The sequence below is a fragment of the Macaca thibetana genome, chromosome 3 (assembly GCF_024542745.1).
Source record: "Macaca thibetana thibetana isolate TM-01 chromosome 3, ASM2454274v1, whole genome shotgun sequence".
Classification (NCBI taxonomy): domain Eukaryota; kingdom Metazoa; phylum Chordata; class Mammalia; order Primates; family Cercopithecidae; genus Macaca; species Macaca thibetana.
In genome coordinates, this window is record NC_065580.1 from 29,698,281 (window position 1) to 29,721,324 (window position 23,044).

Here is a 23,044-nt window from a genome sequence, read left to right on the forward strand (position 1 = left end):
CACTGATAAATCAAAATTATTAATATTAACTTGGTTATTTTATAATGAATGTAGGGGAATTTTATAGTCCAAGGAAAGTTGGATGCTTATCTAATGACTCAACCTTCCTTCCTTTATAGATGAAATTTCTATAGCCTACAGGAAACCTGCTCAAGATCCCTTATAGTTATAAGTGGCAAAGCCAGGTTTGTTTGTCTTTTCCATACTACCTAGTCTATTTCTCTGCTTTGTGCTTCAGGCTTTCCTGGCCATGTTAGCCCTGCATTTATTTGAAACTATTAAAAAAACTTATGCTGGCCAGGCATGGTGGCTCGCACCTGTAATCCCAGCACTTTGGGACGTCAAGGCAGGAGGATTGTATGAGACCAGGGATTTGAAACAAGCCTGGGCAACATAGTGACACTCTGTTTCTACAAAAAATTTAAAAATTGCCTGGGCAATATAGTAAGACCTTGTCTCTACAAAAAATATAAAAAATTAGCCAGGCGTGGTGACATGTGCCTCTAGTCCCAGCTACTCGGGAGGCTGAGGTGGGAGGATCACTTGAGCCCGGAGGGTAGGTTGCAGTGAGCCAAGATCACACCACTGCACTCTAGCCTGGGTGACAGGGTGAGGCTCTGTCTTAAAAAAAAAAAAAAAAAAAAAAAGCTAGGTCTTAATACTTAACTGATGTCAAATTCATGGTAATAACTATGACTTGACAAATGATTCTTTTGATTCATTTATCTATTATGGTTCACATAACTGAAAATGAAATCCTATTTTTATTTTAAACTTTCTTTTTTTGACTATTACAAGTTTATCTAACAAATTTTTTTTTTTTTTTGGAGACAGAGTGTCGCTCCTGTTGCCCAGGTTGGAATGCAATGGTGCGATCTCTGCTCACTACAACCTCTGCCTCCCAGGTTCAAGTGATTCTCCTGCCTCAGCCTCCCAAGTAACTGGGATTACAGATGCCTGCCACCACACCCAGCTAATTTTCATATTTCGTAATTTTCCCAGCACTTTGGGAGGCCGAGGTGGGTGGATCACAAGGTCAGGAGTTCAAGACCAGCCTGGCCAACATGGTGAAACCCTATCTCTACTAAAAATACAAAAATTAGCCGGGTGTGGTGGTGAGTGCCTGTAATCCCAGTTACTTGGGAAGCTAAAGCAGGAGAATCGCTTGAACCCAGGAGGTGGAGGTTGCAGTGAGCCGAGACCGCGCCACTGCACTCCAGCCTGGCAACAGAGCGAGACTCCGTCTCAAAAAAAAAAAAAAAAAGTCCGATATAAAAATGTACATGGCCGGGCGCGGTGGCTCAAGCCTGTAATCCCAGCACTTTGGGAGGCCGAGATGGGCGGATCACGAGGTCAGGAGTTCGAGACCATCCTGGCTAACATGGTGAAACCCCGTCTCTACTAAAAAAATACAAAAAACTAGCCGGGCGAGGTGGCGGGCGCCTGTAGTCCCGGCTACTCGGGAGGCTGAGGCAGGAGAATGGCGTAAAAACCCGGGAGGCAGAGCTTGCAGTGAGCTGAGATCTGGCCACTGCACTCCAGCCTGGGCGACACAGCGAGACTCTGTCTCAAAAAAAAAAAAAAAAAAAAAAAAAAATGTACATGACCTAATTTTTACATCATAGTAAAACAGGCTCTTTGGAGAGGGGACATGGATTTCTATGCTGAACAGCCATCATTTATACTTGTTTCAAGGTTTCTAACATGATACTCTTTCATTGTATTACCACTATCCCAATATTGTTCTGTTGCCCACTGGTTGCCATCTCCACACACTCATCTATCACAAGATTCATAAAGGGATCAAATCCCCACAATATTCTTGGACGTCTGCCACCATTTAATTTCAATGATAACTTCTTGTCTATAAACTTTTTCAACACGGGAGGGTGAGTTTTGCTCATGGTGTCTACATGGGCTCATAGATGCCTTAAGATGGAATGCATGTCCTCTCTCTTGCTCCTGTGGTAGGCTCAGCAGTCTTGCATCTGGCATCACCCACCTCATTAGCCAATCAATTGTCGGCATTTTTTTTCTATTTTAGTCTTTTCTTTACCAACACTATTATAGAATAATTTTCTTATCATATGGGTTTTTGATAAATTACTGCTAGATTAAGGACATAGATCTGGATAGCTTAAAAGAGAGTAATGGTTCTCAAGTGAAATAAGTGGATTAGGAGGAAGGAGAAAAAAAAAATTCAAGATTGTTTGGGAAACTTTAACAAACTACAAGTGCTTCAGTAAGGGGCACTAACATACCTGGATATGTGAGTTTGAAAAATCATCCTGGAGATTCTAATCTCCCCAAGAACCCATTACAGAAATAGTGACCAACAGGAAAATTGATATAATGCTAAAAAATTTTTATCCATGGTCCTTTCTTTGCATAAATAACTCATGGAAAATGGATATATGCCTTATGGTACATTTACAGTATAACTCTGAAATACATGTATGTTTACTCATAAATGCATAGTTTTAAATAACATTGTAGGAATGTACACATAAGTATAGAAAGTAAAAAAGATATCAGTATAATACATATAAAAATATTTTCCATCCCCCAAAGCATTTCCTTGCACAGCCTACATTTCATACCACTGCTCTCAACAACCATTCAGATGCTAAGCATTGCAAAATACATGCTGAGTCCACATCCACTGCCTTCTCCAGCAATCTCCTTTCAAAGACCACACTTAACTTCCACATAACATACGTTCACCATCCTTCATTTAAGTTTGGAATTTTATTTCAATTTTTTCCTAGCTTAGTGGATTGAGTATGAATACCAACATTTGGAGACACACAAATTTTTAAACTTCCTGTACCAGGTGGGAGGGGAAACTACTCAGTATATTGGTGAGGATGGCCTATCTATAGCTAATTGTTTTGACAAAATGGGAATACTTCAGAAATTAATATGCCATTAGCTCTACTTTTATTTCATGTTCATCATGCTTTTTAGAGTTTCAAATAAAGTTGAATTGAATTCAGTTCAAATTCAGAAAAGTGAAAAAATATAAATCAAGACTACCTCAGCCCAGCAGTGGCTCAAGCCTATAATCCCAGCACTTTGGGAGGCCAAGGCAGGTAAATCATTTGTGGTCAGGAGTTCAAGACCAGCCTGGCCAACATGGTGAAACCCTGCCTCCACTAAAAAATACAAAAATTAGCTGAGCAGCAATGGCACGCACACACCTGTAATCCCAGCTACTTGGGAGGTTGAGGCAGGAGAATCGCTTGAACCTGGGAGGCAGAGGCTGTGGTGAGCAGAGATTGTGCCACTGCACTCCAGCCTGGGTGACTGTCTCAAAAAAAAAAAAAAAAAAAAAAAAAAAGACTACTTCAGCCCAATAGTTCCACTTCTAGGAATCTAAAGGAAATAATCAAAGATTCACGTGCAGCTGGGCATAGTGGCTTACACCTGTAATCCCAGCACTTTGAGAGGCCAAGGCAGGAGGATCACCGAGCCCAAGAATTTGAGACCAGTCTGGGCAAAATAGGGAGATTCTGTCTCTAGGGAGATTGTATCTCTAAAAAAAATTTTTTTAAATTTAAAAATTAGCCAAGCATGGTGGCATGTGCCTGTAGTCCTAGCTACTTGGGTGGCTGAGGTGGAAGGATCATTTGACCCTGGGAGGTCAAGACTGCAGTGAGCTGTGATCACATTACTGCACTCCAGCCTGAGCAACTTCGAGACCCTGTCTCAAAAAAAAAAAAAAAAAAAAAAAAGATTCGCATGTAAGGATGTTTGTTTTGGAGTTACACAAGGAAAACATAAATAAATGTCAACGACAGAGAAGAATCTTTTTTGAAACTAAATAGTGGAATATTATGTGTAACTATTAAAAATTATGTCCTGGGCCAGGTGTAGTGGCTCATGCCTGTAATCCCAGCACTCTGGGAGGCTGAGGAGGGCGGATCATGAGGTCAGGAGATTGAGACCATCCTGGCTAACACAGTACAACAAAAAATTACTAAAAATACAAAAAATTAGCCAGGTGTAGTGGCATGTGCCTGTAATCCCAGCTACTCGGAAGGCTGAGGCAGAAGAATCGCATGAACCTGGGAGGCAGAGGTTGCAGTGAGCCAAGATGGCGCCACTGCACTCTAGCCTGGCCGACAGAGTGAGACTCCATCTCAAAAATGAATAAATAAAAAAAATAAATAAATAATAAAAAAAATCAAAACTATGTCCTCAGCTGGGCGTGGTGGCTGACACCTGTAATCCCAGCAATTTGGGAGGCCAAGGAGGGCAAATTGCTTGAGCCCAGGAGTTCAAGATCAGCTTGGGCAACACAAAGACCCCGTCTCTACAAAAAATACATAAATTAGCCTGGCATGGTGGCATGCCTGTGGTCCCAGCTACACCCAGCTACTTGGGAGGCTGAGGTGGGAGGATCACTTCAGTCCAGGAGCTTGAGGCTGCAGTGGGCTGTGCTTCAGGCCGAGTGCACTGCACTCCAGCTTGGGTGACAAAGCAAGACCTTGCCTTCAAAAAAGGAAGAAAAATATTGTCCTCTAGAATGTTTAATGATATTGTGAACATTTAAATTTTGCTGCCAAATGAAACATCTATGTATAAAGTCTTAGTTTTGTTAATGTGTTTATATATGAGTGAATATATATATATAATTGCAGCAAAATATTAACAGTGGCTATATGTAGGTGACATAAGAGTATTTTTCTTCCTCATACTTTTCTGTTTCTCCAATTTTCTGCAATACATATATTTATTTTAATATCAGAAAAAAAACTTAAAGAAAATCCTATAGCCATTCGTGGTGGCTCACGCCTGAAATCCCAGCACTTTGGGAGGCTGAGGCAGGTGGGTCACCTGAGGCCAGGAGTTCGAGATCAGCCTGGCCAACATGATGAAATCCCATCTGTACTAAAAATACAAAAATTAGCCGGGCATGGTGGCACGTTGCCTATAGTCCCTGCTACTCGGGAGGCTGAGGCAGGAAAATCACTTGGACTCAGGAGGTGGAGGTTGCAGTGAGCTGAGATCGCACCACTGCATTCCAGCCTGGGTGACAGAACAAGACTCTGTCTCAAAGAAAAGAAAAGAAAATCCTATATATTCAAATAGCCAGTACATTTTCTGTGCTTGCCATTTGTTAAGCCTGAAAAAAAGAGATATATCTTACTCATCTGAACACTAGTCTTTCTGAGCATAGAAGTCACAAGTTTAGATAAACCATACTGAGGACATATGTGGAATAGACTCACCAGTTACTGCAGCCCATGACTGGGTTCATTCAAAATTCAAGCAAAACAAAAAGTCTGTGGTTACTAAATGGAACCACCAGGTGCCACTATTGCTTCACAGAAAGGAGTAAAATACTTAGCATGACTATTTTTTAGGAAGAATAAATACACGCTTTCACTCTGGGATAATACTAGTCTTCTTAGAAAACATAATAAATTATTATGTTCACTTCATTTCAATAATTTTATGCACATATCCCAAAGGTCAATTGGGAGAGATGTGAAATCGTGGTTCCTATCAATTTCTATATACGAACAAATGGGGTTGGAATTGAAAATAAAGAACACATTATAGGAAGAAATAAATTCAGGCCATAAAAGTTGACTTTATCTTCTGAAATGTCCTACTAATAGCAGAATTTTAATGCTACTGTGTACCACTGTTTCTGTGGAAAACGTATTCTTCATTCCAACTCTGAATGGCAGGGGATGCATGTCTTTCTACCCTGACTTCCACTTTCAACTGGTAGCTATTTAACTTCTCCATCTATAAAATAGTAATACAACCTCATAGAGTAGTTTTAATGATTGAATAGCTACATCTGTGTAGTGTGGGTAAAAAAATTTTTTTAATAAAAAATTTGATAAAAGACTGACTAGCATCATAAATAACATAAAGAAGGTTAGAAAATTTATTACTTCTCTGTAGGAATAAAAAGCTTCCAACTCCTTTGGCTGCTAAGGCCATGTCTAAATAAGACCAGGGAATCTCTCTATCCCAGTGGTAAAAAACGGTGCTAGGTTGGTGTCTCAGGACATGGGTCTTTTGACTCATGTCTAATTCAGGCTCTGTCACCTATGAGGAGTAAACCATGACAAGTCACTGGGCCTTCAGGTTTCTCATCTTCAAAATAAGGGGGATGGATCAAATGGCTCTTAAGCCCCCTCTTAAGTCCCCTCCAGCCAAGAATCCTATGGTTCTATAAAACTTGTACCACAGAGGTTGTCCTTCTATTTTTGCATAATATACTTTTCTGACTCAACATTTTGCAAGAATTACAATTGGAGGACAAAGGGTTGTAGTAACCATCGGTTACTACATCGGTTAAATGATTCAATCATTTAACATTTATCGAGCTCTTCAATGTACCAGACAAGGTGCTAGACTCTAAGGATATAAAAATGATGATACTATCTCTTCCTTCAAGGATTCTACAGTCAAATTGAGAAACAGACACAAATGCATAATTACAATGCAACAGGCTGGAGGTATGGATTGTGGCATATCTAAGGAGCTGTGGCAATACATGATGAGGTAGGTACCTCATCTTCAGTATGGCTGTTGTTCAGTCAGTTTCATGGAATTGAGAATAACTGTGAGTGACTTTTCTTTGCCTAGAGCTGTTTTCAAGATGAGAAACTTTCTGGGCAATCCTTTTGTGGCTATACAGACTTTTGCCTCCGAGAGACTTAGACAAGTATTTTCTCAGGTACACATTGCTAGGTTTATAACCTATATGAAAATAAGAAGTGAACTCCCTGTAGCACAGCAGAAAGAAGACAGATAATTATTTGAGCTAGACCAGAAGAGATTCTCCTGCATTTAGCATAGATATTCACACTCAATTTCAGTCCCATTATGTTTCTAAATTCCCTCTCCTCCTTGGTGTTCTTCACTGGCTGTTTCCTCTTCTCTGAAAAATGCTAGGCTAAGCTTTTCCAGATCTTTCTCAACTGGATCAGCAACTCTAAACCCCTGCTGCATCTGTGCTCTTGCCAATATACCTTCATTGATCTAAGACTCTCAAACCAGGGCATTAAGGGGTTGGAGAAGAAATGAAAGAGCAAATGCCAACCTGTACCACCTAGCAATTTCAAAGGCTACCAAATCCCCATCTGCTTACCAGACTTTCAGTAGTAAGCTCCGGCAAATCCTGGATGGTGCAGCAAGGGTAATCCAGGACTGAGATGCTGTAAGATGCAGAGATAAGGACAGGCTTTAGGTAAATGACAACAGCAGGAATTGGCTGTATCTGAAAAGGGCAGGAGTTATTTCTCTCCAGCAGCCCCTATCCAGTTCCCAAATTGCTTAGTGACCTCAGCTGAAACTGAGGGCTCTGGTGCCAGGCAACTCTAGCTCCAGTCTCCTTTCCTATCAGGAGAGGAACCAATGAGTTCTTTGAGGCTGGCCCCCATCTGGTAGATGCAAAAAAGAGCAGAAAGAGAGCCTCTTTTCTTAGCACTCCTTGCTTCTTTAAAGGAATACGTAAACTTAAGTGCATTTGTGTTTCTGCATTTAACTGTATGTGTGAATATAACTGCTCCCACAGACATGGTCCAAACCCATCCCACTGGATAACAATCTGAGGATGTGAGGATGAAATGATCCTCCTGTGTCTCTCACCAGATCTTTCTGAAAGCTGGGAGCTCTGGGGAACGATTACAGAAGCCACTCCTAAAGGAAGCTTGAGACAGGGGCAGCTTCCTATAGAAAGGTTAATCTAGGAACTCAAGAATGATAATAGCTGACAGTGGGGGACTGCAAGTTACAGCTCTGTGGTGAGCCCAGGGAAGCAGGCATGAGTTAGGAGGGGAAATAAGGCATTGCATTATGACAAGGACATAGTTACAAAATAAATGACAGCTCTCTCTTTCCTCTTCTCCCTTCTTCATTGACACAACACAGAATCTGGACTAGCTAATCTCTAATGCTCCTTCTGGTTCTGACATTCCATGAGGTTTTGAACACCAATCTATCTGAACTAGTGCAGTTGGAAATGAATAAAGGATGTTGGTAAAGCAGTGGCTATAAAGACGAGTTCACACTGCTATAATGAACCTGTCTCTACATTTCAAAAGTCAAAATTTCTATACAAGCAAAAGGCAACAATTTATTTGGCCAGAAATGTTTACCTTTGTCCAAGAAACTCAGACAAAGATAACCTGGGGGACCAGAGTAGGAGAGAAGAAGAGTCAGCTTGGGACAGGACTGTGTCAAACTACCTGTAATGTTGTTCATCATCTTGATTTACTCTATCAGATTTTCCCAGGGTTGCCAGTTCTGTACTGCTCCATTAGGATGAACATTCTTGGCTGGCTCATTCACCTATCCACCCACCTCCTACTGACGAAGCCCTATGGCAAAGTAGGTGCTGGCGACCAGGAAATGGGGGTGGGAAATCAAAGATGGATTTGTGCCTTTCCCTTAGTGAACTGAAATCTAGCCTAAGGGGGCATAAAATTAATTTACAAGTATCTAGAACATCTAGATTGTAAGATCCATGAGAAAATTCTGCAATAATGAGTTGTGATCTCCAAGTTCTCAGAGATCATTCAAAAGTAAAACTTACAGTTCATGCATAAGAGGATCATCTTGTTCAGGCCAACCTTAGCAAAAGGTGTAGTCTGTTGCTACCACTCTTCCAACTCCAAATTGAACCAAATGGATATCTATTGAATTGTCTGTCCCCCCCATTCTACGTCCATGGGTGCAGAAAGAACATTAAGTTTCTGTATACCACTCCCCTAGCCACAGTTGATTTAGGGGTGAACCTAGGGAATCTGGAATAGGGATTGGAGAGTCAATTCAGTCTCTGAGGTGGGGCATGTTCAGCTCACATAGACATATTTCACTATGCGGCCTGAGAAGCAAACAACGCAGTCTGATACATTTGTCAGTGAGAGAGGAAACTGGAGTGGAAATACAGAGGCCTGGTGTCTTACAGATAGAAGTGGAAGGCTTTCTGGCCTCCCCACACTACAGACCAACCCTGAGGTCCAGAGCTGCATTGCTGTCCTAGGTTCCTCAAGATGACACACGTCATTTCATTCTGACAAAGTCACTATTCTGCATGAGTCTAGTCCAGCTAGCTTTGGTTACTTATAACCCAGAGCGTTGACTGATACACAGAGGTGCCTGCTTGCAGCTCTGACCCTGATACAGCCTGACCTGTACTTCATTTTCCCTGGTAACTCAAGTAGCACATCTGAAGTGCCCATTTTAAAGGGGTTAGTGCACAGGTCTCCATATCATTAGGAAAAACCCATCCTCCAATGCTTACCCTCAAGGGACAGTGTTTAAAGCAATCTTGCATATGCTAATATTAACCAATGCTTACAACATTCTATGATACAGTCAGAAAAGGTATTCTTAAAGATGAAAATACTGTGGTTCAGAGAAACAGTGTCTTGCTTGAGATTACATAACTAGCAAGTGGCAGATCCAGGTCACGAATCCAGGTCTCATGACTTCAGGTTCCATAGGGGATGTGTGTGTGTGTTTTAAGCTACATATAAGTAGGCTCCCTCTCCATGGTGGAATTTCAGGCAGTACTGACAGACTAGTGTGGCAATATCTCTAGTCACCCCAACTATGAGATTAGCCCTCTTACTTCTACTTTAGGAATTTTGCCTCTGGTAAACTCTACTGATTAACATATTTCCAGTTCTTGTGAAAGTAGAATATTAAGGAACAAGGATCTATTCTGTAATCCCCAAGTCCCTGCTTGGCTGGACGAATGGAAAGCAATTTGTATTCACAGGGAAGCCTGTGTTCTGATCCTGTCTCTGATGCTTACTTCAGGGGTCTCACCAGCTTGTTAATTTTGTTAATATCTCTGAATTTGTTTCCTAATTGGCAAAATGAGAATAAAATGTATAACAACTCTTAGCATTGCTGAGGAGATTAAATAATGAATGCGAAATACCTTATTTTTTTAAACTACAAATTGACGTACCCCAGTAAATTCTATTACATACCTTCAGTTATAAATTTTGTATAATGCATTACAGTTTACGAAACAGCATAACTGTTCCAATTGCTCCAACTTATGATTTATACTAAAATAAGGCCTGGCCAGATAAGCAAGTTGTTTCACAAAAAACAACCCCTGGATCCACCTGACAGAGCTAAAAATTCATCGCTGCCACTTAATTTAAGTCATGACATTTTTCAGTGTTTAAAACTATTAAAATACAAATACCTCCCTAAAGAAGGCAAACCATACGCTCCATCAGCTAACACTTCAAGAAAATTAAATTTAACAGTGACAGCTCTAAGACAGGAGGGACTAGGGACACCAGGAAAACTGAAAGGCTCGGAGATGATGTAATTTTCTCAACCACCCCAAAATAGCCCCTTGAAATAAACCTGTCCAGAGTTCATACCTGTTTTTGGCAGTGATGTATGACAAGATATTTTGATTGAAGAACTTCAGGATCAAGGGGATGCAGTTGGCAAATACCAAATGTTGCGATACATATTCAAACTGAATTAAAAATCAAAGCAGAAAGGGCTGCTTATTTGGAGGAGAATGGAAAATATGTTTGAGAAAAAGAGAGGAAGTACAAATCTAATACCCATTCCTGAGAATATCTACTATCTACTATCCACTTGTGTTATCAGTCTTCCTGTCTGGGAAATGGGAAGAATCATCTTCACCCAGCCCATCCTACATGGAGGGGGATAATCTGCAGTATATGTCACAAGCACAAAATAAAGAAGCCAGAAAATAAAATCTCACTCCAAAACATAGAAAGAATTGCTGTGAGATTTGTTCCTAAGCCCAAAAGGAAGGGAAGGCTCCCTGAGGGAGTTGTTTTCCATGCCAAACCTCTGGCTCATAATGTTTCAACTGTGATTGATATAGCAGGGACAGCTGCAGCTTACTCCTGGCATCACTCAGTCAGGATGGTGACAGCACATAATAACCAAATGGACCACTGGGCTCCAGCTCCAGTATGTCTGATATACCATATTATCCTTAGTATTTAGAATATCAGTAAGTATACTGGCTGCTTGGAGTATGGGGTGAGGGGGAAAAGAATATTAGTAAATATTTTAATGAATGAATGAACAAGAGCCCTTCAGCCAACAGATACCGCATTGAGAAGTCTAAGGTGTCTTTGATAGGCTAAATCCCAGAATGTGGAGACTCCATTCTACTCTCCCAAATCCAGATGTGGTTTGTATACAGGACAACCTAGTAGGGCAAGTTGCCATAAGAGCAGTGTCATGGGGGTTATGTTACCCATGACACACTAAGGAGTGTCAAACACAGTTTATCTCCAGATCCAGAACCTAGTATTCTAGTATAGAAATGGGGTTGAGAAAGCAGAGAACTGTGATGTTTTAAATCCTCAGCTCTCTGATCGCCAACAAGTAGCCAAGCAGCAAGCTAAGCTGCCTTACGGCCCTGGGTATGTAGTTAGAGCAGTGGAGTCAGCTTATGCCAAGACCACTTCCCTCTTCTGTTCAATATTTTCTCCCTGGAAAGTTATTTATTTTATTCGTAAAATCCAGGGTATTTTCCAAAGCCCCAGACAAAAGAGCCAACACATATCCAGTATCATCTGATGGAAAACTTTTTTCAGTTTGAGATGTGCCTGTGGCCCTGTCAGGATTCACTGACACACACTGGCAAGGCCCATCAAGCCATCCACCTGTCTGGCTATGAATCCACACGCTTCCCACCAAGAAAAGCAGAAGTAAACACACATCCACAGTTCTCTGTTCTCTTTCCACTAGAAACACTATCTCCTACCTACCCCTACTCCTCCCAGCCCTGCTGCTGCTCAGCAAACACTGGCAAAAGTGGGAGCACTCAGGGCAACCAAACACACCCAATGATGTCTTCGAATGCATGAAAGTGGAAATACTCTGGTTGATAAGGCCATGGACATAGACCCTGCAGAAGCCTCTCTGTACTCTGAGGACCTGCTTTTCTACCAGCAAGCTTGATTCTGACTTCATAGGAGGAAAATGGGGTAGAGCCTCTGGGCAAGAATGAGAAGCATTCCTCTTTTCTCCATGGTCTCCTCACAGACAGCATCCATTTGCTGTCCCCATCTTGTCCCTATATCTTGGCAATGCCCATGAAACCAAGTCCAATCTCCTTAGCATAGCAAACAATGTTTTATGGGAAAGCAGCTTCTTAACTTTTCTTAGCTTTGATTTTGTCATCTATAAAAGAGGTATTAAATAAGACTACTTCATAGGGTGGAGAGAATTAAATGAGGACCTAGACAAGCTTAACAGGGTGCTAGGCACAGGATAGGTGCTCAGTAATTGTGTGCTAGCATATAGATTATGATATGCTCCCTGCCGATTCCTCCAGCTTCATGTGTCACCAGACCACGCCCATCTTTTCCCACCCCAGGCAGAACTCCAGCAACATTTAATAACAGTTTTTAAAGGTACTTTGCTCTCTCTTCCCCCTCTGGAGTTTTGCATATCAGCTTTTTTGCTTGAAATGCCTCCTGTCCTCCTTCCCTAACAATTCCCATATCCTGGCTAACATCTGTTTTTTTAGGACTCAGGTTAGAAGTCATTTCTTCTCCATCTCAAGGTGGATTAGGTGTTTCCATAGCAACCAGTGCTTATCGGTATCAGCACACTTATCTCTCTATAATTGGCTACTTATGTATCTGTATCCTTTATAAGATTTCAAGGCCTTGAAGAGCCAGAACTGTGCCTTATTCTCAGAATTATATCTCAAATGTTGGAAAAGTGCTTCACATATAGGAAACTATGGTCAATATACCTTCCCCCCCATTTTTGTGAAATGCTTACATTCTCTCTTGCATTGTTCTAAAAACTGGCTGGGCATATTCCTGAGAAGCTAGAGATTCCTACCCACAACCCTGGGATAACTTACAAGGGACACAGACATCTGCACCTTTCTAGGACAGTTCCCACTCCATAACCCTATCCCAAACTCATGCAGTGGGTGTCTGGATTCCCTGAGGGAGAACAAAGAAAAGGCTGGAAGATGCTCATCAGAACTAAAAGGGCCCTCGCACCCTTCCTTTGAGAGATCGGGCCTGGGAAACACCCAAGACCTGTGGAGAAGTGCTCCTAGCTGCTCACCTGGTAAATATGGTTGAGTTTGAAGTGTTTGAGGAGTAGCAGAAGCAGGGTAGAGATACTCTTTACAATAATCTCCTTGTGCCTGTTCACATCGATGCCCAGCTTCATGCTCTGGAGAACAGTGATGCTACAATGGCGAGAGAAGGTATTAGCGCAGAAAGTGGCCTAAAAGGGAGCCCTGCAGGGATCCAGGTATTTGGGTGTGATATAATATACACAAGAGAGCCAGAACTTGGGAAACTTGAACTTCTGTGCCAGGGAAACCTCCAGAGTTCCCACTTATGAGCCTGTCTGAAGAAATGCTCCATTGAGTTCTTTGTTTCTATCTCTCTTTTGGCAAGCTCATCCCTTGGCAATGTTCACCCAAATACCTGGGCAGCCAGTCGCTGACACTGGTGTCACCCTCCAGATCCTGAGTTTTGAGCTAAAAAGAGCAAAGCAGAAAGCCCTGAAGGGGGAAGGGAGTACTGGTGGGCAGAGAGGAGGAGATCTCTTTGGAGACAATCTCTGTAAGTGTTAACAAGGTGAGTGGGGACTAGAGAGAGCCTGCAGACAAGACAGCTAGTATCCAGCAGCTGCCCCCGTTGAAGCACTCACGGCATCTCCTCAGGTAGGACATCTGCCAGGATATTGATAGAGTCTGTCTTAGCCTTGGAGGTGGGAGCTGCAGCCAGCAGAATCTTAAGCAGAGCGATCTGGGAAGTAGAAATAAAGAAATTCACCACTGTCAAATCCACTCAGCAAGGGAGTGATTCTTCTGCACCCTAACTGCCCTATAAAAAGTGTTTTAAAGCCATTCTCCAAGTTTTTCCCTCAATGACCATATCTCCCCAGCGTCCAGAAGAGCAAACAGGTGCCCAGTCCTGAGAGGCCTGCCTGTGAGGCTAAGCAGAAAGCCAGAGGGAGCACATTGGCTGTTCTGCTTTAAGACTGTTCTTTCCAGGGCCTGGCATGGTGGCTGATGCCTGTAATCCCAGCACTTTTGGAGGCCAAGACAGGCAGATCACTTGAGGTCGAAAGTTCAAGATCAGCCTGGCCAACATGGTAAAACCCCGTCTCTACTAAAAATACAAAAATTAGCTGGTGTGGTGGCGCATGCCTGTAATCCCAGCTATTCGGGAGGCTAAGGCAGGAGAATCACTTGAACCTGGGAGGTGGAGGTTGCAGTGGGCCGAGATCGCACCACTGCACTCCAGTCTGGGCGACAGAGTGAGACTCCACTTAAAAAAAAAAAAAAAGACTGTTCTTTTCAAAGGGGAGGATGGAAGGAACAGAGTGAGAGGGACAGTGTGTAGAAATAAGGTGGGAGGCATAAGCCCAACTTCTCCCACTCTTTTCTTTCCTCTAACCCGAACCATTGGTATCTTCCCCACTCCCAGCCTGAGGCTATCTAGTACATGACAGACCACAGCAGATCTCAGAGGGACTACAGTACTTATCTCGGAGGAGGGTGGGTCCCCAGTGTATCCTGTAGAGACCCCAACTTATTCCCCACCCTTCCCAAAGAAGGACTAGGGAGAACAGCACCATCAGAGGAGCACTGAGGAAAGCTCAGAATTTTCACGTGTCAGAGAATGCCTTGCCAAAGGCACAAAGGCTCAGAAAACAAGTTCAAGTGTTGGACAGGTCCGCTTGAAATGGTTTTTAGCTGTCTGTTCCTTGTAGCAGAGAAGGGCAGCTCTGGCCTAACCATCTCCTTACCATATACTGAGGGAGGCTGTACAGCATTCCCTGGTAGAGGATTTCACATGGCGTCTCTGGTACCACCTCTTCCCCCTATGGCAAGAAATACATGGTTTGCCAATGCCACTTTCCAGGTGACCAAAGGCTTTATTTTCTTGGTTGTGAGGGGTGACCTGAAAAGAGCACTAAGCTGGGAGTCAGATCTAGGTTTCTACCCTAGCTGTGTTAATGACTCACTGTATGACCTTGGATAAGTCACATTCCTTCTCTGAGTCCTAGTTTTCTCTTCAATAGGACCATCAGGTTGGCCTGGATGACCTCTCAGGACCTGGGAAACTGGAACAGATGCTACAGAAGCACTTCCTATAGTGTTGATCTGAGGCTGAGAACTCTAGAACATTCTGTAAGCCTGGAAGGAGAGGTAGGTGGCTCAATAGTGAGGGTTTAAAAGGAAGTTGGGTAACATATGGCCTGGTGAAACAGGAAGGAATATCAGCAAAGAAGCTTTTAAGTGGATGGAAATGATTTTCTTCCCCTCTCCATTCACCCCTACATCACTTTCTCCTTTCTGACCAGCCCCCTCATATATAACTATCTCTGTCCTATTGATGACATTAACTAAGCCTTTTATCAGAGTGAGGAGGCTGGGGCCTCAGGGACCCAATAGGCTGCTCAGGCCTATTACAGGGCAAGGGTTCACTACCATGAGACCCTGAGCCAGGGAAGAATAACCAGCCTCCTTCTGTCCCACACAACTCATCTGCTGCTTAAATGGATGTAAGTCCTAAATGGACATTCAGCGGAGCCTGGCAATCCTGGCATGTTTGCCTTCCTGCTCTCCAAAAGGCCGATTTCAAACCATCTTCCCTCTCCTCAAACCAACTCCTTTGCCCACCATGCCTAAACAGTTGCTGATCCTGCCTCATGCTTCATGGAGAAAACAGAAGCACTCAGACAGGCACACACTCATCTTCTCAACACTACATCTACAAAGAGTCTTATTCCTTCCTTCTTAACATGAAGGATGAACTGCCTGTGCTCGAACAAAGGCCAGTCTCCTACTTGTGCTCAGGATCCCACACCCATTTGCTTTGTTGAATGCCTCAGTCCTGCAACTATCCCCTCTTGGATCATTTATTTTAGGACAAAAAAAAATGTTCTAGTATCTCTCAGCTATAAAACATCCTCCCCTTGACCTCACATTCTCCTTCAGCTACCATCCACTTTCTCTCCTCTTCACAAAACTTTTATATCATCTACCTCCTTTTTTGACATTCCCTTCAATACATACCAATTAGGCTTTCAGTCCCACTACTTCACTTACAGTTGCTCTTATCAAGGTCATTATCTTCATGTTGCCAAATCCAATGGGCACCTTGGTTCTTACCATAATGCCACTTATTAGTAGCATTTTACCCAGCAGATCACTCCTTTTTTCTTGAAAGACTTTCTTAGCTTTTATGATATCATAATCTCCTGGATTTCCAGCCACTTCACTGTCTTTCGTACTCTTCTGGCTCCTTTCCTGACACATGCCCACCTCAACATACTGGTGTGCCCCAGGACTTTGTCCTGCCTTCCATTCTCTTCTGTCTCTACTCCCTCCCTGGGTTATCTCAGTCAGTTCTATGGCCTTTAACACTGCCTATAAGTGTTACAAACAACTTCCGAATTTATTTCTCAAAGTCAGCCCTCTCCCTAGAATTTTAGACTTGTATTTCCAATTGCCTGCAGCTCCACATGGGTATCTAATGGGCATCTAAAACTTAGTATGACCAAAACAGAACTCTTGATATTCCCCCCACATCCTGGCAAATGGTACTTATTCTTGATTCCTTTCTTTGCCTCTCTAACCACATCTAAATGCACTGTAAGTCTTGTCAGCTACATCTCCAAATCCAGGTCGGCATCATCTCTCACCTTGACTATTTCAAGGGTTTCCTAACTAATCTCCCTGGAGTGGGTCTACACTTTTCTGGTCCAATCTTTACACAGAAGCTAATGTATTTAGAAACATAAATCAGATCATATCACTCCCCTGCTTAAAATCTCCAAAGGCTTCCTTCCCTTTGACTGTGAGTCTACTTCAAGCTCTCTACTTTTGCTTACAGGCCCTTGGCAAAGTGGCCTTAGGCCACCTCTCTGACTCTATCTGTAGGATCCCGGCCCTCGGCCCTGTGTTCTAGCCACAACAGCCTTCTTTCACTACCTCTGACACTCTAAACCTGCTTTCCCCTTGCTAAGGCTGTTCTCTCTGTTTGGAATGCTCTTTCCTCTGATGTTCCTATGGCTGGCTCCCTGTCCCTCAGATCTTGGCTTAAATGTCACCTTCTCAGAGGTCCACCTACTGGCTGCCCAATCTTAGTAGTCTACCAATGCTTCTTTCATGTTATCCTGTTTAAATTTTCTTCATTGTATTTACCATTCTTTGATAGTTTGGTTTACTTAACTTTTTGTTTTTTATCTTTCTTCCTCAACTTCAATATATCATGAAAGTAGGGACCTTGTCTTGCCTGGAACACAGTTAGAGCCTAATATGCTGAAATGAATGCATGCACACATGCTCTGTGACAACACTGAAGACAGATTTTCTTCTACTCTTCTCCTGTGCAGGACCTCCTTGGCTCACCAAAGACATAGGGCACTTCTCCAGCTCCTCTTCATTCTTGATCTGCACATCTGCGATGGAGATATACTTGTGCTGACAAAGATAAGAAGACATCAACAAGGGCTGAGGGCCTCATTCACATGTGTACCAATCTCTTACTTAAATTCCCCAAAAGCAAGGAAATGTTCTGCTTATGCGTTTGTCACCCCACATAGACATGAACTCTTTCAAGGCAGGAGTCTTAATCACCTCCGCATTATCAGCACCAGTCAAAGTGCTTTGTGCACAGTGTTTCTGTTTATTCTGTTTCTACATTCGCGGAAGAGCAGCAAATACGTAAGCATTTATCTTCAAACAAAGTGGAAGGGGAAGCCAGAAACAGGCCCCTGCCCCTGGACCACTGCCCTAAGAGTTTTGATGCGTGTGCATGTATGCACGGAGTGATGACTCCATGCATACAATGGATATAGAGCAGGCTCCTATTCAATCCTGGGCCTTTGGAAGTCAGTGGACTTATGGAGAGAGAGAAGTGAAAGGAAAAGAAGCAAGGAATGGGAAGAGAGAGAGAAGAATGGGAAGAGGAAAAAGAAATGAGAGGAAGAAAGGAGAATTTTAAAATCTACCTGAATATGGGAAACTGAGTAAGTAAAGAGAGACCTAAGTTTTCCTAACCGGCCAAAGGACTGCAGGGGGAATACAGAAGGTCCAGAAAGAGTCCGGTATAAAAGCCCCACCCGGGCTGGGCGCGGTGGCTCACGCCTGTAATCCCAGCACTTTGGGAGGCTGAGGCGGGCAGATCACAAGATCAGGAGATCGAGACCATCCTGGCTAACACAGTGAAACCCCGTCTCTACTAAATATACAAAAAATTAGCCCGGCGAGGTGGCGGGCGCCTGTAGTCCCAGCTACTCGGGAGGCTGAGGCAGGAGAATGGCGTGAACCCGGGAGGCAGAGCTTGCAGTGAGCCGAGATCGCGCCACTGCACTCCAGCCTGGGGGACAGAGCAAGACTCTGTCTCAAAAAAAAAAAAAAAAAAAAAAAGCCCCACCCAGTATCCAGGAGCCTGGTAATCTGACCTGCTTTGATGGCTCCCTATCCCTGAAGACTGAGAGCCCACCCTGGTCACCTGCTTTAGGGTCTTCACACTCTCATGGATGGGCCTGGGTAATCCAACCAATGTATCTGTGTCCCTGTAAAAGGCCAGACATACCAGATCATAAGCTTCCAAAGTACAGAGAACTACTGATACCCCAATATCCCCCTAGAGTCACACGGACCATGCTACTTTCAACAACATCTACCCCCAGTACCCTAGACCTTCCTCTGCAAGCTTGTAGATCCCACATCAGTGCTTCAGGACACAAATATAATAATAGCACACAGAAATGTTCCTGGAAATCAGGAGACTTTTATAGTCTTTTGGGTTCTTACTTGGTGTGGGAGTGGTAGATTCCTACTTAAAAGGGGTATAGCCCAATGACATCTTGACTGTGAAACTCCACTGATAAAGACTCAATTTTCAAGAGGTCAGTGGGAAGGATTCATGAAGATGGGGAAATGGGGGAAGATTGGATCCGTTCTAACCATGTCTCTTCTTCACAGAATTTTAGCCCATTCGAGCAGGAAGGGCCCATAGAAACCATCTAACTCAATAACCTCAGGAAAAAATTAAGGCCCAAAAGAGAAAGGACTTGTTGCTCAAAGTCCTACAGTTGGCAAAAAACACAAAAGTTCTTTGAGGAAAAGTGGAAGAAACTCAAGGAAAAAAAAAATCCATATAAAGAACCCAAAGTAGTCACTGGGAGTTGTCCACGGCCTAGGGGCTCTAGGTTACATTATGACTACCACGCACCATCCCTCATTCCAAGCTACCTGCTCCTCTGGCCCCTAGGAACCACTCTATAGCCAGTTCTAACCAGTCACTTACTGCCCCAGGGTGAATCCGATGAACTTGTTCCTGCTCATCTCCAAGAAGTGCTCAATGTCCTTCTGTCTGAGAAGATGGTGGAAAGACCAATCCCAGAGAAGGGAAGAAAAGCAAACTTTGAGAGAGAGAAACTTTCCAGGCTCCTACCCCTCCAATCAGAGGACTGGAGCGGTGGAAAAAGGCAGCAATCAACAGAAGGAATTTCAAACCCAGGAGTTCTGACTGCCAGACCAACTTAACGAGCCTTGAATACATAGACTACTCCATCTTGGGCCTTTAGAGACTGAAACCCCAAAGCATAGGGGTCCCTGATGCTATTAAACCTACCTGACCTTTGGGGCCCAGGGCAGGCCCTTGGGAAAAGTCACCCGCTCAGCAGAGAGGGGTGCCTCTGAGGGTGGAGGTGGCACCAGAGGGTCCTGCTCTAGCAGGTCTAGCTCTCCATCCAAGGTTCGTTCTCCATCACCAGCAGACTCCTCTTCCTCCTCTGTGGTTGGCTCCTCAGTCTTGAAGAGATCCCTTTCATTGTAGATGTCCAGGCTGTCCTGCTTAGTGAGGAGTTGCTGGAGGGGAAAGAAAAGAGGGTAGGCGTACAGAGAGCTCACTCTGGGCATCCTTGTCTGAGGCCACTCCATATCCACAGACCTCCAGATTTCAGGGAACATGGAATCTGAACACAGCCCTTGTGAAAACATCCAATTCCCCATCTCAACCCTACTGTCCCCACCCGAACCAATAACAGAACAAGAAGTTCTCAGGCAACCCTGCCATTAGCCAGGGAACAGAGCATAGATAATCCCAAAGTCACAGTTACTTAGCTTTCAGAAAGCAGTGATGCCTTTTTTTGCCAGCACTTTCCTTCCTAATTATGCTCTGCTTAGGTGAACATTCAATTAGTTTGCCTTCTGTGAGCATACACCAGCTGGCTGACTGAGGAAGAGGAGGACAGAAGCTTGCTGCTAGGCAGAGGGAAGCAAGTTTGGAATTTTAAATCTTGTGACAGAGAAAAAAAGATTGGACAGAAATAGGCCAAAAAGTTAACAGTGACTGTCTCTGGTTGTTAAGATTGTGGGTGATTTTTCTTTTCTCCCGTCATCACATTTTTATATTTGTTCCAAATTTTCTACAATGAGTAAGCATTACTTTATAAAACAAAAATAAAGGTTAAAAAATTTTATTGCAGATAATGGAGATTGGATTACTGAGCACTGCTGTCTAGCCTGTTGATGAACTCAAGTAGGTCAGGCAAGGGAGTTTGTAAGAACATAGTCAGGTCTCAGTATAACCTGTCATTCTGACCTTTTTAGGACAGCAGACTACAGTCATGTGCTGCACAACGATGCTTCAGTCAACAATGGACTGCATACATAATTGTGGACCCATAAGATTATAATACTGTATTTTTACTGTGCCTTTTCTAGGCTGAGATACACAAACACCATTGGGTTACAATTGCATATGGTATTCGGTATGGTAACCTGCTGTACAGGTTTGTAGTCTAGGAACAATAGGGTATATGCCTAGGTATGCAGTAGGCTATGCCATCTGGGTTTGTGTAAGTACACTCTATGATGTTTGCTCAGTGACAAAATTGCATAATGACACATATTTCAGATTGTATCCCTGTCGTTAAGTGTCACACGGTTATATACATAGACCCCTACCCAGTCATCTCTTAAATGTAAGCCTTTGGTTCCGGGGCCAGTTAAGAGTATGGCTGGCTGACAGTAAACCTTCCTGCTGCTTCAAAATAGTAAAATGCCTTACCCCAGAAAAATGGATTAGGTTGGAGACCTGTTCCAGTACCCTGGGTCCCTATTCTCAGGATTATACCCTTAAGTGTTGTTCAGAATGTAAGGAACTCCAGGCACTGAAGTTCAGGCCAATGATTCTGTAGCAAGACATGGCTATATGATGTGATATCACAGTGTCACATCACAATAGCCCAGAGGGCTGTCAGGGCTGGGGGATAGAGTCAAACTGGAGACTCTTAAGATTTCAGGTTGGTCACAGGGCCAACCCAGGCAGGATGAGCCAGGTCATTTACTGCTTTTTCCTACTACATCCAGAGTAGCTTAGAATCTTGACTTTTGGCCAGTGAGTGCCACAATACCATTGTCTGCTTCAGTCCATACCCTTCGAGAGCCACGGCGGCCTCGCAGCTTGGATGGTGGGGGTGCCAGCTGAGACTCTCCCAGGTCAAGAGTGTAAGAGGGCGGGGAGGCAGCACGCATGCTCTTCACCACCTGGATACTGTCTTCAGCCAGTGGAGGCAGGCCCAATTCTGCCCGCTTCTGTACTTTGAGAGTCTGCAGATGCTCAAATCCACCGAGGGTAAACTAAGGAAGAAACAGGAAAGGGGCAGAGAGAGAGAGGAAGGAAGGGAAGTAAGAGAGAGTCAAGGTCAGGGAAACATGGATGAAAAGAAAGAGCCACAACCTCCCGTCCTTTCAGAGCTTTTCCTTAATAAGGAGGTAGTAAAACAGAAAGAGGCAAATATGATTACCATCCCCACGGCAACTGAGGAGCTCAGGGGTCAGGATAAAGCATTATTTACTGCCCCAGTATGGGAAATATCACAGAAGTTAGGAAAGGAATTCCTGGGGGCCTCCTCAAAAAAAAAAAAAAGAAAGAAAAAAAATAGGAAGCTAGCTCCCTTTTTAATGAACACATCCAGGTGCTATAAATCCCCAGAGTCACTCAATTTCCTCTGCAGTCAAGAGGCAGTTCCCCCTATTAGGCCTGCCTTATGAGATGGGAGCCAAAAATGAAGGATCAAGTTGAATAACTAGTAACAAAAACGTAACCACATATTTATAAGAACTTCATTATTTTTTAAAAAGCAAATCCTGGCCAGGCACAGTGGCTCATGCCTGTAATCCCAACATTTTGGGAAGCCAAGGTGAAAGGATTGCTTGAGACCAGGAGTTCAAGACCAGCCCGGGCAACACAGGGAGGCCTGTCTGTAAAAAAATTATTTTTATTTAAAAAAAAAAATACATATCCTCTGTTTATCTGGAGGGAGGGCAGGCACTCATCCCAACCTTTTATAGCTAGAGAAACTGAGGTACAGAGAGTTGCCCAAAGTTTCTCAGTATCAGCAAAGCCCAGATCTACCAACTTTCAACCAGTGTTCTTTCCATCAAACATTGGCTTTAATAAGAGAAGGTACCACTGATATCCCCAATTTATGGAGTGGCATATCCCATCCATCCAATAGAAACATGAAACCTATTCTAACATAGAACATCTGATGTCTCTAGGACAGCCTTGTTGCCCCTCCAAATTAGCAGTTGGCTAAGGGCTGCCCTATTCTGCTCCCTGGCTCCAGGCTCCTGGAATGCAACTAGAACAAAGTGAGGTGGCATAGGGTATTGCTGATCTGATAATGTGGGATTGGGGAGAATCACTCACCATGACCACCTTCCAGAGCAGAAGCAGGACCTTCTTTATGGGGAAATGAGGAGCCAGGCCACTGCAGAACTTGGTAACCATGGAGAAGAGTAAAAGGGCAAAAGGCTCCTCATTATGCATGGAGAAGCCTAGGGGTGAAGAGAGAGGGGAATGAGAAAGTGAGGATGAGGCAGCTAAAACCTTGTTCATGTAACCCTGATTCTGGACACACAGAGGAAGACACTCACCTCCCCTGAAGAATTCCAGAGTACTTGGTCCTGAGAAGGAGGCTTAGCCTCCCAGAAGGAAGCCCCTCAAGGGCAGGAAGGTAGGCAATGGAATTAAAATGGCTT

The 23,044-nt window shown here is 43.5% G+C and overlaps 2 protein-coding genes across 2 annotated transcripts in view; both read right to left on the reverse strand.

Moving 5' to 3' along the window:
• STRIP2 (striatin interacting protein 2) overlaps positions 1–23,044 on the reverse strand; it is a 57,415-nt gene that overhangs the window by 13,301 nt on the left and 21,070 nt on the right. The window contains exons 8-18 of the mRNA XM_050782520.1: positions 22,713–22,840; positions 21,434–21,637; positions 19,626–19,861; positions 19,299–19,364; positions 18,498–18,561; positions 17,393–17,464; positions 14,782–14,856; positions 13,678–13,775; positions 13,081–13,207; positions 10,380–10,480; positions 7,118–7,184 (exon numbers count right to left, since the gene is read on the reverse strand). Of these exons, the coding sequence (XP_050638477.1) occupies positions 7,118–7,184; positions 10,380–10,480; positions 13,081–13,207; positions 13,678–13,775; positions 14,782–14,856; positions 17,393–17,464; positions 18,498–18,561; positions 19,299–19,364; positions 19,626–19,861; positions 21,434–21,637; positions 22,713–22,840 (1,238 nt within the window). The remainder of the gene's footprint in view (positions 1–7,117; positions 7,185–10,379; positions 10,481–13,080; positions 13,208–13,677; positions 13,776–14,781; positions 14,857–17,392; positions 17,465–18,497; positions 18,562–19,298; positions 19,365–19,625; positions 19,862–21,433; positions 21,638–22,712; positions 22,841–23,044) is intronic.
• On the reverse strand, positions 1,607–7,111 carry LOC126949767 (small nuclear ribonucleoprotein G-like). The gene has a single exon (XM_050782551.1). It carries the CDS (start codon positions 1,902–1,904, stop codon positions 1,716–1,718), a length of 189 nt encoding a protein of 62 aa, XP_050638508.1. The 5' UTR covers positions 1,905–7,111; the 3' UTR covers positions 1,607–1,715.